Source organism: Gekko japonicus, unplaced genomic scaffold (assembly GCF_001447785.1).
Source record: "Gekko japonicus isolate JY-2015 unplaced genomic scaffold, Gekko_japonicus_V1.1 scaffold204, whole genome shotgun sequence".
NCBI classification, from domain to species: Eukaryota; Metazoa; Chordata; class Lepidosauria; order Squamata; family Gekkonidae; genus Gekko; species Gekko japonicus.
The window spans coordinates 1333181-1345664 of NW_015159716.1; the positions used below are offsets into that span (position 1 = coordinate 1333181).

The 12484-nt window shown below is 47.8% G+C and overlaps 1 protein-coding gene across 1 annotated transcript in view; it reads right to left on the reverse strand.

Moving 5' to 3' along the window:
- Nucleotides 1-12484, reverse strand: part of LOC107113128 (zinc finger protein 850-like) — a 148849-nt gene that overhangs the window by 104071 nt on the left and 32294 nt on the right. The window contains exon 4 of the mRNA XM_015414432.1: nucleotides 1260-2067. Within this exon, the coding sequence (XP_015269918.1) occupies nucleotides 1260-2067 (808 nt within the window). The remainder of the gene's footprint in view (nucleotides 1-1259; nucleotides 2068-12484) is intronic.

The following is a 12484-nucleotide window of genomic DNA, read 5'->3' on the forward strand; positions in this document are numbered from 1 at the left end:
CTTGGTGGGTTTGCGACACATGCCCCCATATGCGCACACCCAAGGGGGCATGGAAGAGGGGGGGAAACAGAACAAAATCCAGGGCTCTGCGGATTTCTCCAGGCACAGACACTGCACCCATACAGGAAAGGATCATGCTCTATAAATTAAATTAAATAATTTTTATCAGTGACCTTAAAGCTCCACACTATGCAGATATAATACTTTTTATCTACCGATAGCAATTTAAAACACACACAAATTCAGGTGAAGACTCTAGAAGACGACAAAGAACAAAGCGTCGCTTCCCTGAAACGATATCTGTGCTTACAAAGAAAGCCTGCGGGAGCCATGTTTATATTACAGACCGCAATATAAACTACTTATAACCACCTCTTGGGAATAACCCAAGGGGGAGGGGAAAAGGGTTAATTGAAAAGTATCTATTTTTGAGGGCTCTTCCAAGCAACAACTAGTTGATTTTTCTTGCTCCCTTGGGTCATCCCCAAGAGATCTGTATAGGTCAGCTGCTCTTTTCAGCCTCCTCAAGTCCCATTATGTTTCTTTATGACCACACTCCCCAATTTGTGTGTACTTCCCCACAAAGTACCCTGGAAAGCATCTAGGAAACCCTAACCAAAATTTCTCTGCACCCACACAACAGCTACATTTCCACGGATTCTTTTTGGGGAAGCGACAACAACCAAACAACTCTCAAGACTGGTTTTTTGACATAGATACGGCTGGCAGTTTCATGCCATAGGTGTGGATACCCTTTTGGCTGTGCTTCCAAGTCATTCAGCACTCGCCCTGATATGCACAACACAGAAGATAGCTTGCAGACTCCACAGTTTGGTCAATATAAGGCGTACCCAAGCCTCCTCTTTAACTTTGCTCAAAAAGGGGTGCCTAACTGATGTGGCGGGCAGATCCCCAATTCCAATTACTGTTCTGCTGTGACTCAAAAAGCCAGCATTTCCTATCTAGGTACCAGGCCCAGTCTGTTTTTCAGTTTCAGGAATCAAGGACACTCTACTTTTATGTCACCCAAGTGGGTAGCTGAAGCTACCTCACTGAGCTGATGAGTCGAGTTAGCAGGGTCACTGCTCTGGTTAGGGGAGGGCGCCACTGCCTCCTCCTGGCCCCAGTGGTTATCGGGCGCTTGTGACCAGGTTGTCGCTACAGGTGAGGGATTCGTTTCAGGGACAGTTATTCCCAGGCTTCCATCCTTCACGTGGACTCTTTGATGGGATACAAGGCGCGAGCTCCGAGCAAAGCACTTCCCACAGTCGGGGCAGGTGTAGGGCTTCTCCCCTGTGTGGATTCTCTGGTGGGTGACCAGGTCAGCGTTGATACGGAAGCTCTTGCCGCAGATGTGACATTCATAAGGCTTCTCCCCCGTGTGGATTCTCTGGTGCTTAATAAGGTCTGAGCTGTAACTGAAACTCTTCCCGCATATGCCACAAGGGTAGGGCTTTTCTCCCGTGTGCACTCTCTGGTGGCAGATCAGATGTGAGCTCCGCTTGAAGCCCTTCCCACAATCGGGGCATTCATATGGCTTTTCTCCTGTGTGGTTCCTCTGATGGGTAACTAAGTCATAGTTTACCCGGAAGCTTTTCCCACAGATGGAACATTCATAGGGTTTCTCGCCGGTGTGGACCCTTTGATGCCTAATCAGGTGCGAGCAGTCACGGAAACGCTTCCCGCAGATGCCGCAGGGATAGGGCCTTTCCCCCGTGTGGACTCTCTGGTGGGAGATCAGGTGTGAGCTCCGGGTGAAGCTCTTCCCACAGTCGGAGCAGATATACGGCTTCTCCCCAGTGTGGCTTCTCTGGTGGTTGACCAGGTCATAGTTTGACCTGAAACTCTTCTCGCAGATGATGCATTCATAGGGCTTCTCCCCAGTGTGGACTCTCCGGTGAGACATAAGTTGTGAGCTCTGGGAGAAGCCTTTCCCACATTCCAGACAGATGTAGGGCTTCTCTCCCGTGTGGACTCTCTGGTGGGAGACCAGATCCGAACTGAACAGGAAATTTTTCCCACATTCCAGGCAAGTGAATGGCTTCTCATCCGTGTGGATCCGCATGTGTTCAACCAAGTCGATTTGCTGGCTGCAGCCCTTTCCACACACAGGGCATATATACGGTTTCTCTTCTATGTGCCCTTTCTGATGCTCAAGAAGACAGGAGCTCCCACTGAAGCACTCGCCACAGACGGGACAAATGTATTGCGTCTGCATTGGATAAACAGCTGCAGTTTCGTTCGCTGGAACATCTCCATTGCTAAGGAAAGACTCATTTTCCTGCTGCTGCATGGAGTTTCCCTGTTCGGTCTCTGAGCTAGTTTCACTTCTGTCTTCTGCTACTTCAAGGTCCAGAGAAATTTGGCTCTGGCAGCTGCCGAGTGGCATCCCCGATGGTTCTGCTCGTTTGGAGCCTCCCTGCTGAGAAGTCCCCTCTTCATCTTCATTCACCATCTTTCCCCCTGTTGGACAGAAAAGAGAACCCAGACATGAATAATTTTCTACTCTGGGAGTAATCCAAGTGGCACTCACTTCCAAGGGTGTAGACTTTCCAGTTTCCTGGGGGGGGGGGGGGGGCTGGGGCTAGGTCAGAGGCATTGCTAAGTCATTTAAAGAACTGGGACCCAATGACATCATAGGGAGGAGCCAGTGACATCACAGGCCATTGTGGCAAATTGGACTTTTAATTCTTGGATCTATCTGCAGGTCAGATGTGTTTTGGAGTTAATCTATACTCAGGTAATGCAGGGATTGGGCTCAAATTCATGCCAGTAAAATAGTGCAGCCAGCTGGAAGACGTAAGCCCTCCTCTCTTTGCTAGCCATGGTTCCCATCTGAATTGCACCCATGCAATTCAAGAAACTCCCAGAGTACAGTGGTTTATTTGACCAGCAAACAGAACCAGGGAAAGTGCATCATATAGTTAGGTTCTTGGCCTGAATGTAAAGCTGCATTCAGACGTAGTGGTAAATCATGGTTTGTTTAATGCACGCTATCTGCAACAAACTCTTTTCAGCAAATAGTAAATCCTGGTTTGAGTCCAGTGGCACCTTTAAGAGCAACAAAAGTTTGAATAAAATGTATGTTTAAAAAGCTCATACTAGGGTTGCCAGGTCCCTCTTGGCCACTGGCAGGAGATGCCAGATCCAGGCTGGGAAACTCCTGGAAATTTGGGGAAAGAGACTGGGGAGGATGGGTGTACAATGCCACAGCGTTCCCTTCAAAATATCAGTTTTCTCCAGTGGAACTGATCTCTCATGTCTGTAGATAAGCTGTAACTAGCTCACACATTTTTGTCCTAGGTCAGGAAGGAGGGCTCCAAAGCAAACTAATGAATGCAGTAGTCAAATTGCTCGCTCACAACTTTAATGCTAGTAGGTCACAGAGTAGATTTTTTTTCTCACAAGACAAGGTAAAATGGGGGAGTTGGAGTGCTTGGTGTTGGAGGGGAAAATAGACATTGTGGGTATTTCAGAAACTTGGTGGGATGAGGAAAATCAGTGGGACACGGTGATTCCCGGTTATATATTATATCGGAAGGATGGGGGGGAAGGGTAACTCTGGGAGTTTAACCCTTGCAGTGCGGCAGAGGAAGGAAAAATGTTTCCCGTCCTCTCCAGGAGGGAGCTTCAGCAAGGCATGAAGCCCCTATGCAACCCAATAGGGCTACTCTGGAGTAACTGCACGAGGCCTCACTCCCAGAATCTCTCCAGTGCTGTTCAGCCACCTCAGAAAAAGGATTCATGCCGCCTTCTCCTGTATTGCAGATCACAAGGCAGCATCACAGATTCATATTTGTGTCTCCTTAACAGTCTTACAAAACAGAAAAAGAGGCTCAGAGCTGGCCCCGGGAGATGGAGAGTTGGAGGAGAAGAGCTCCCGATGCCAGCAGCACTTTTAAAGACCCACATACATTCAGACAAAGTGCAAGCTTTCCTGGGCAAGCTACAAGCACGCTTCCTACCTTGCTCTTTCTGTGCTGCCTGCGCACAGGAAAAGCAGGGAAGCCAAGCCAGTCTCCACGTGCAGCCTGCTCCAGCTTCTCTTCAGGCTGAACTGAGTGCTGCTGGGAGTTGGGGGTGGAGTTTAGCTTCCAGAAGGAAGGAAGCCCCCACCACTCTGACTTGTTCCCTCCCACCCAATCCAGCCGAAGTCACAGAAAGCGGAAGGGGGGGGAACCCTCCACTTTCAAAATGGGGTGGTGGGGGGTAGAAAGGCCGGGGAGGCGCAATACGTTTGGGAGAGGCGCAAGCCCCTCAGCCCCCGCGAAGATGACGCCGGTGCTCACTTCAGAAAACTAACAGGGTGCTGGTTATATTCTTGGTGAAGGCCAAAGACCAAGTCTGTGGACTGAACATATCTGGGTGCGGGTTTGTTTTTTGCCGTCAAGGCGCAGCTGATTTATGGAGGCCCCCCGTAGGGTTTTCAAGGCAAGAGACATTCAGAGGTGGTTTGCTGCTGCCTGCCTCTGCGTCACAACCCTGGAATTCCTTGGAGGTCTCCCATCCAAACGCTAGCCAGGGCTGACCCTGCTTAGTTTCCAGGAGGATCTGATGAGATCAGGTTGGCCTGGGCTCTCTCTCTCTCTGTATAAATGGATGTAAAAGTAAACAGGAGTCCTGTGGCATCTTAAAGACAAACCATACTTTAGTCCAGAATACACTTTTGCGGGCTTCTGCACTTTCACTGTCCACTTCTTCAGAGGCAGCAACTGGCTCCCGACTGTAGAGATATTGTATGTAAGAGGTATGAAAAGAAGATAAGCAGCACAGGGGGCATGCAGTGCCAGAAGTAGAGGGTGTAGTGTAATTATGGAGGGGGGGGGGGGGAATCAAATTAGGGAAATACAGAGATAATTCACTAGCTATGGTAAGTTAGTTGACAGCTGTACAGGGTGGGGAGTCTCAGGTTCCTCTAAGGTGTCCGGGCTTCCTGCATTTGAGGGCTCCTGGATCCTGTGGCTTGCTTGCTTGTTCTTCCCAGATTCCCTACGTAAAGTGTCTGCAGAGAGGAGCCAGCCTTTGCATTTTGCAAGCTCTAATCCACAAACGCTTATACCGGACCAAAAACGTGTTACTCTTTAAGGGGCCACAAGAGGGCTATTCCTCTGGAATTAGAAGTGGATATTATAATACACATCATTTGTTTCACACATATTTTCTGCCCTGACCTGGATGGCCCAGGCTAGCACAATCTCATAAGATTTTAGAAGCTAAGAAGAATTGCCCCTGGTTCGTGTTTTGGATGGGAGACCACCAAGGAAGCCCAGGGTCACTATGCAGAGGCAGGCAATGGCAAAAACCACCTCTGTAAGTCTCTTGCCTTGGAAACCCTGCAGGGTCACCATAGGTCGGCTGCAGCCTGATAGCACTCTACACACACACAACATTTGGCACCCGGATCAGTGGAACTTGCTACATATATCTCAGTGCCAGGATTAACAAAAAGTAAGGTAAAGGTTTCCCTTGCTCGAAAGCCAGTCGAGTCCGACTCTAGGGTTGCGGTGTTCATCTCCGTTTCCAAGCCGAAGAGCCAGCGCTGTCCGAAGACGTTTCCGTGGTCATGTGGCCGGCATGACTAAACACCGAGGCGCACGGAACGCTGTTACCTTCCCACCGAAGTGGTACCTATTTCTCTACTTGCAATTTCTTGCTTTCGAACTGCTAGGTTGGCAGGAGCTGGAACTAGAGACGGGAGCTCACTCCGTCATGCTGCAACTCAGGTCTCAAACTGCTGAACTACCGACCTTCCACAGCTTGCAGTTCAGCGTCTTAACCTGGGGCAAAATCCAGAAAATTGGAGGAAGGGTGTTGGTGGTGGACGGAGGCATATCTCAAAGACAGGAAGGTCCGCAGGCACCCATGGTGCAAGCAAACATGGGGCCCCTTTAAGTGTGGTAGGTCCTGTGCTCTCTCACCTCTCCGCTCTCTAGGGCAGGGGTGGCCAAACGGCAGTTTGGGAGCCGCACGTGGCTCTTTCACACAGTCTAATTTAATGTTAATAAAAAGCAAATCTGCATATTTTTCAATAAAAATGTGCATGTAATATCTGTTCATGTCTTGCGGCTCTCAAACCTCTGACCTTCATTCTGTGTGGCTCTTACGTTAAGCAACTTTGGCCACCCCTGCTCTAGGACAACCCCTCCCCCCCCCTTACTTGCAGTTCAGTGACCCCTCTCTCTCAACAGTGATTAGCAAGGCCCCTCCCTTACATCTGCCCTGGGCCAGGTAGTGCCCAGGGCGGTCTGCTCAAGGTCAAGGAACACATTTAAGCACCACTGTGTGTACAGCTAGCCTGGGCACTTGCAGAATGGATCTTCCATGCTTGTTCAACATATCCGTGCCTGGGCCATATTCATCCCCCATTGCACCTTAAGGGAAAAGCCTTGCCTTTGGTTTGTTTTACCCTGCAGTCTCTGTGTGGATCCAGAGTTCTCCCTGCAACCGTAAGGGCTAGGGATTTCCTTTTGTGAAGCTAAATTGGCAAACGCTTCTGCGACTGTAGGTTATGATCCTCCATCTAGCACAGAATTTGACAGAGAATCCAAGCACTGGTATAGCAGGGCAGCCAAAGACAGGAGCCGGGATATCCCTCACCTCTGCCAAGGACTGAAAAAGTGACCTTGGGGCGAGCCATTGAGCCTTTTCGATCTTAGCAAGGCACGTACAATACGGAGATAACCAAGGCCTCCCTCAAAGGGAGACTGTACGGATTAAACGTGATAAGCTTTCCCGCACCTAAAATGAACAGCATAAGATATTATCGTGGGGAGGAAAAGAAAAAAAAAGACTTCAGACCCATGCAATAAAGAGACGGTTCCTTAGATCCTTTTGATTTTATACACGTATTTTGACCCTTGGCAGCGATCCTCTGCAAACAGGGAAAAACAATAGATCGAGGCCAGACGGCAGAAACAATAAGGCTAGCCCAGGGCCAGCCACGACCGGAGCAAAGGCGGCGGAAGCAGGAAACCAACCGCCCCCCCCCCCCCCCCGGCGGCCCCAACACGGATTCCGAATCTCAGCAGCGGATTACTGCGGAGATCACACGCCCCGGCGCTTAATCGTTACTGACGGCCGCTCCATAGGCCCAACCAAACCCACCGCCTCTGCTACAGCCCCACACTTACCAGAAACGGGCGAGAGCCGCTGCACCGTGGTCAGATTCCCTGCCGCGCAGACACGCGCTCACACACCCCGGGCAGCCTTCCCGAATCGCCCCGCAGCAGAAGGGCAATTTGGACAGGGGAACTGAAGCGGACAATTGGCCCGCTGGCTCACCGGGCGCCTGGGGGTAGCCGGTGGCTCAAGGGTTACTGTCTGGCTCGTCGAGGCCGGAGTTTTGCCCTAAGAGGCTTTGGTCCAAGGCTGGCGAGCCAATCACGGCTACTCTTCCCCCCATCTGATGCGAGCTGAGTCAGAAGCAGGAAGCACAACCCCGAAAGGGCTCCTCCGCGCAAGAGAACGGCTTCCCTTGGCGTCAGGGCGGAGAACTTATCAGGGACCTCTGGTGGCCGGCCGGCAGGGGTGCACAGGTAGCGCGGAGGGATGTCAAGCTATGTTTGCATCCCAGCGTGCGGCCGGTTGTTTCCTGCCCCCTCCGGTTGCCCTTTCCTGGGCGTTAGTATGAAGATGTTTTGATTTTAATTTGCGGTTGCAGCGCAATCACGAAGCCGCTTTGGCTATAATAAACGGGGCCATCGCTGACATTAAAAAAAGATACAATCAAGAGGCGCACGACGGGAATGCATTAATTGCTTCCACTCCCGAAGCTTGTGCCACAGTCCATAAAGGCTTTAAAAGAAAGTACACTCACAAAAGAGGATCGTGGAAAATGATCAAAATGATGCAAAAGACCACAGTGGAAATAATAATAATAGCATAGAAAATATAAGGTTGGGCATATATTGCTGTAGGGAGTTGGCACAAGCTGGTCATCTCTTGCCCTGACCTGGGTAGCCGAAGCTAGTCCTAGCTTGTCAGATACCGGATGCTAAGGAAAGTCGTCGCTGGCCAGATGGGAGAGCTCCACAGGGTCATGACATGGAGGAAGGCAATGTCAAACCATCTCTGAACAACTTTTGCCTCGAAAACCCTATGGGATCACCATAAGTCGGCTGTGACTTGACAGCATTTTTCACCACTGGCAGCCACTTACTGGCTGTATGACTAGTGGGGAATGGGGAAGGCGCTCCCTTGGTGCAGGGCAGCACTGAACTGAACCCTAGCTGCTGTAGAGTGTGCAGGGGTGAGATATTGGTGCGGCCAATTCTTTACAGGATACTTGCTAAAAAAACAGTAATAATAAGTGGCACTTTCTTGAAAAAAAACAAAAGGTGTGCAGAATCAGATGTTCATGCTTTTAGCCACCTCTTTTCTATGCCTTGAAGACAACAGGAAGAGCATCCCTTTTGTATGTGGGTTTTTTTTTTTGCGTGTGTGCGTGCGTGTGTGCTTGCATGCCTGGAAGTCATGGTGACTTCTGGGGACTCCTAGTGGAATTTGGACATTTCAGAGAGATGGCTTGATAGTCTGCCTCTGCGTCTTGAGCCCTGGTATTCCTTGGAGGGAAGAGTATCCCTAACGTTTGAGGCTAGGATCACTACATGTTGTAGGATTAGAAAAGAGCCAGAGTCCAATAGCACCTTGAAGACTAACATAATATGTGGCAGGGTATGAGCTTTTGTGAGTCACTGATCACTTACTCAGATACAGCTAGAATGGGAGTCCATCTGTCCTGTCTGTTGGAAAGTGGAGTGATTTCAGATGCTGAATGATATTAGCAGGCAAATGACAATAGCAGGTGTGATTGGATTTAGGTGAGATATGCAGAGCAGGAATAGGCTTGGCATATTATCGTTGTTGTTTTTTTGAGCCCCCCGAAGGGGATTTTTTTAATTACATTTTTTATAAACACTACAAACTACAACAGAAATAGGATAAGGGACTACATCTAGGGACAAAGTAAAGATACCTACAATACCTAAAAACCAAGAGAGGAGATCTTCTAATCAGCTTACACAAACATCAAGTCTTAATTCCACTAGTCCCTTTACAAACTGAATCAGATATATCATTATCTTTTAAAATTCTTAAATTCAACTGTTATTAAGAAATACCCCCAAGCATCTCAATTCAATATTTTTTAAAAGCACACATCAGAGTCCTTCAGCCTTCACTTCTCCTTGCCCCATCTCTTCCACAACTTATAAGGGCTTTTAGGGGCTGCTGCCCCTTTCTCTGAAAGAGAGTCCTTTCTGGAAGAATCCGAGTCCAGCTTGCCACTGGACTTACTGTCCTCCCCTTCTTTTTCTTCCTCCTCTGGCCCTCCCAACTGGACTCTTAAAAATTCCCGAGCTTTCATAACAGAGTCAATCTTTTCTTTTTTATCCTTGATTTTGAAGGTGACGTCTTCTGGACTTAGCCATCTATAACCAATTGAATTTCTCTGAAGAAAGAGAATAAGATCTTTGTATTTCTTTCTCCTTTGCCTTATTTCAAATGGAATGTCTTTTAGTACTGTGATGACATTTCCCCCCACTTTCAGGGGTACTCCAGATACTGCTTTCAGGATTTCATCCCTCACATGCCTCTTCGAGAATCTTACGACAATTTCCCCAGGCAGATTATTTTTCTTTATATATCCTGAATATGACCTATAGGCCACATCCATATCGCTTATCAATTGTTTCACCGTCATCTCTGTCACTGGGGCCAGTATTTCACTCATCGTTTCCTTTAGATTCTCACCCTTAGTCTCTGGCATGCCCTGGAAGCGAAGGATCATATTAGCCTTTTCCAATTGTAAATTGCAGCAGCTGATCTTCTGTGGAGACTTGCTTCTTTTCCAGTTGTTTCACTTTCTTCTTCACCTTTTGTGCAGTGGCATCCACTTCTTTCACCTTCTCAGCTGTTTGATTTGTCCTTTTCAGAGTCTCGTTTATCTGGTTTTGCTGAGCGGTGATATACTGAGTCACTTTGGTCATCTGTTCCTTGAAGTTGTTCAGCTGGTCCATTAGGGGGCACATGGATTCTGCCAAAGTCTTTGCCAGCACGTTGGTTCCTTCCGGTTTTGGGCTCTCAATTCCTTTCGCTTTCAAACGTTTCTCCTTTTCCAGCCTCTTCCCCGCCATGTTTCTCGGTTTACTTTCGCAAACTTTTTGAAAGTCTCTGAATATGCGTTTAAACGCTCAAACACTCCTTGGTAAGTACTTCTTAACAGTTTTAACCGCTTATTCTTCCGCTCCCCCCCTCATTCGCTCAAAGGTTCCTGCGTTCGGGAGGCGTCCCTCCCCCGCTCGCCTAATTCTCTATTGCGTAGTTAGGGTGGGGAGCTTTCTTTTCTCTTTAATCAACGCTTAAACGACTCACGTTCATAAGCGGTTCTCGGACCTAGTTTACTTTCAGTTTTAAACGCTCGATCTCCTGCATTTGCCCCGGTTAGCGTTGCTTAGGTCCATTTGGTCTCTCAGCACGGAGAACCGTCGGAACAGAGAAGCGCCTCAATTCTCCGGCATTCTGCCATCGAAGAGGCGACCACTCAGAAGTTCCATGGCCAGAGTCCCTTCAACCGGGTCTCTGGGGGGGGGGTGACGAACCTGTGCACCCCCTCCTTCGGCTGGAGCGCAGCTTCACCCCCGGGAGGTGTCTGCTCTAGCGCGCCGCCATCACCGGAACGGCTTGGCATATTATCATTGGTAATGAGACAGGAAACCTAAGTCTTGATTCAAACCAGGTGGTTGCACTGCCTTAAGCTTCTTTATCAATTGCAATCTCTTGCAATTGGTCCCGGTAAGGATGCCATATTGCTCCCAACACAAATTAATTTACTAACTTACTTAATTTATACCCCGCATTTTCTCCCTGATGAGGCTCCAAAGCAGCTTCTTTCAGCCTCTTCTCAGTTTTATCCTCACAACAACCCTGTGAGGTTGGCTGAGTGTGTGTGACTGGCCCAAGGTCACTCAGCAAGCTCCCACAGCTAAGAGGGAATTCAAGCCCAGGTCTCCCAAATCCTAGTCCAACATTGTAATCACTAGACCACGTTGGCTCTCAACTAAGCTTCCAATCCCAAGAGCATGTGGGAAAGACTGAAATCCCACAGGAACAGCTTCTATCGGACTGGTGGGAAAAAACAGTAGGAACTCACTGGTGTTCTCCTTCTGCCAGTTCCTGGATGGAATATAGCCCCATTGCTTCCATATCCTGCACAACTCACCCTTTTAAAAATGGCGATTATTTATTTATTAGGGACACACACTAGAAGAGCTTCTGAAAGTATTTTAATAAGCATGTCAGATAAGAACGCAAGGTTATCAGTGATAATTATTTTGTCCATACTTTATGGTGTCCTGTCTGAGATTGCATGGTGCAGCCCAGATCACTTCAAAAAGTATTTTTTTTTGGGGGGGGGGATCTTTCTTATTGGAGATGCTTGTAGATATGAGGGAGGTGGCAAGTCCTGCTATTACAGCGACAGACTGTACATACACAAGATCCAGGAGGAGAGGAATTAGCCGATATCTTTGGAAATATCTCCAGAACATGAAAACGAGTGCTACACAGAAGGTTGATTGATCAGTAGGAGGTTGCTGAATGAATGGCCACTTCGTAAAACAGTGTTATTGCAATACTGATGTAATGCTCAGTACATAGGAATGCAGACAGAGAGAGGTCCTCTCAAAAACAATCTTTTCCATAAAGTACTCTATAAATATTTGTATATTTCTATTCGATACATTACTATTTTTTACCTGTGGAGGCAGCCCACAATGAGACAGCCTTGCTGTACTTAAACAAACAAACAAACAGATGAGGCACAGGCCACCAGTGTTTTCAACCAGCCCTTTATTATATTCCTCAAGTGCTAGAATATTTACATATATATCTATATATATAAATATACAAACAAAAATTCCCAGCATGTCAAGTTAAGACGTGATTGAACTCCTCTTCTTATTACTCTTCTTCCTGAGAGGGAAGTGTGGGTCAGTAGCTACCCCAAATGCCCAACAATAGGCTAGTCATCTCCCTGATCGGGTCCACAACTCGTTCTAGGTGAATAAAACTACTGCATTTTTATTAGTTCATGAAGATTTTTTTTTAAAAAAAGAGAAACTATCCCCTATGGTAGAAATGGTTTTATACAAGGTTATGATAAGTCCCGAATCACTGAATGGAAGAGAACGAGACCCAACAAAGTTAGCGTTACTCCCATCCACTCTAATACACAATCTTCTTTATAAAATACTCAATTTTAAAGAAATATTAGACTAGCACTAGGAAGAGAAGGGGTAGGGGGAAGCTGACGGACATAAAGGAATCGACTGCCTGGGGTGACTTGTGTTCAGGTCGGTGTTCTAATCTTAAACGCACACCATCTTTTTCATAGAGGACAGGAAAGAGGTGGACAACACACACACACACACGAACCAGTGAGTAGCAACCAAATTCACATCAAATAAAATCTTTGCCAGCTAGGATA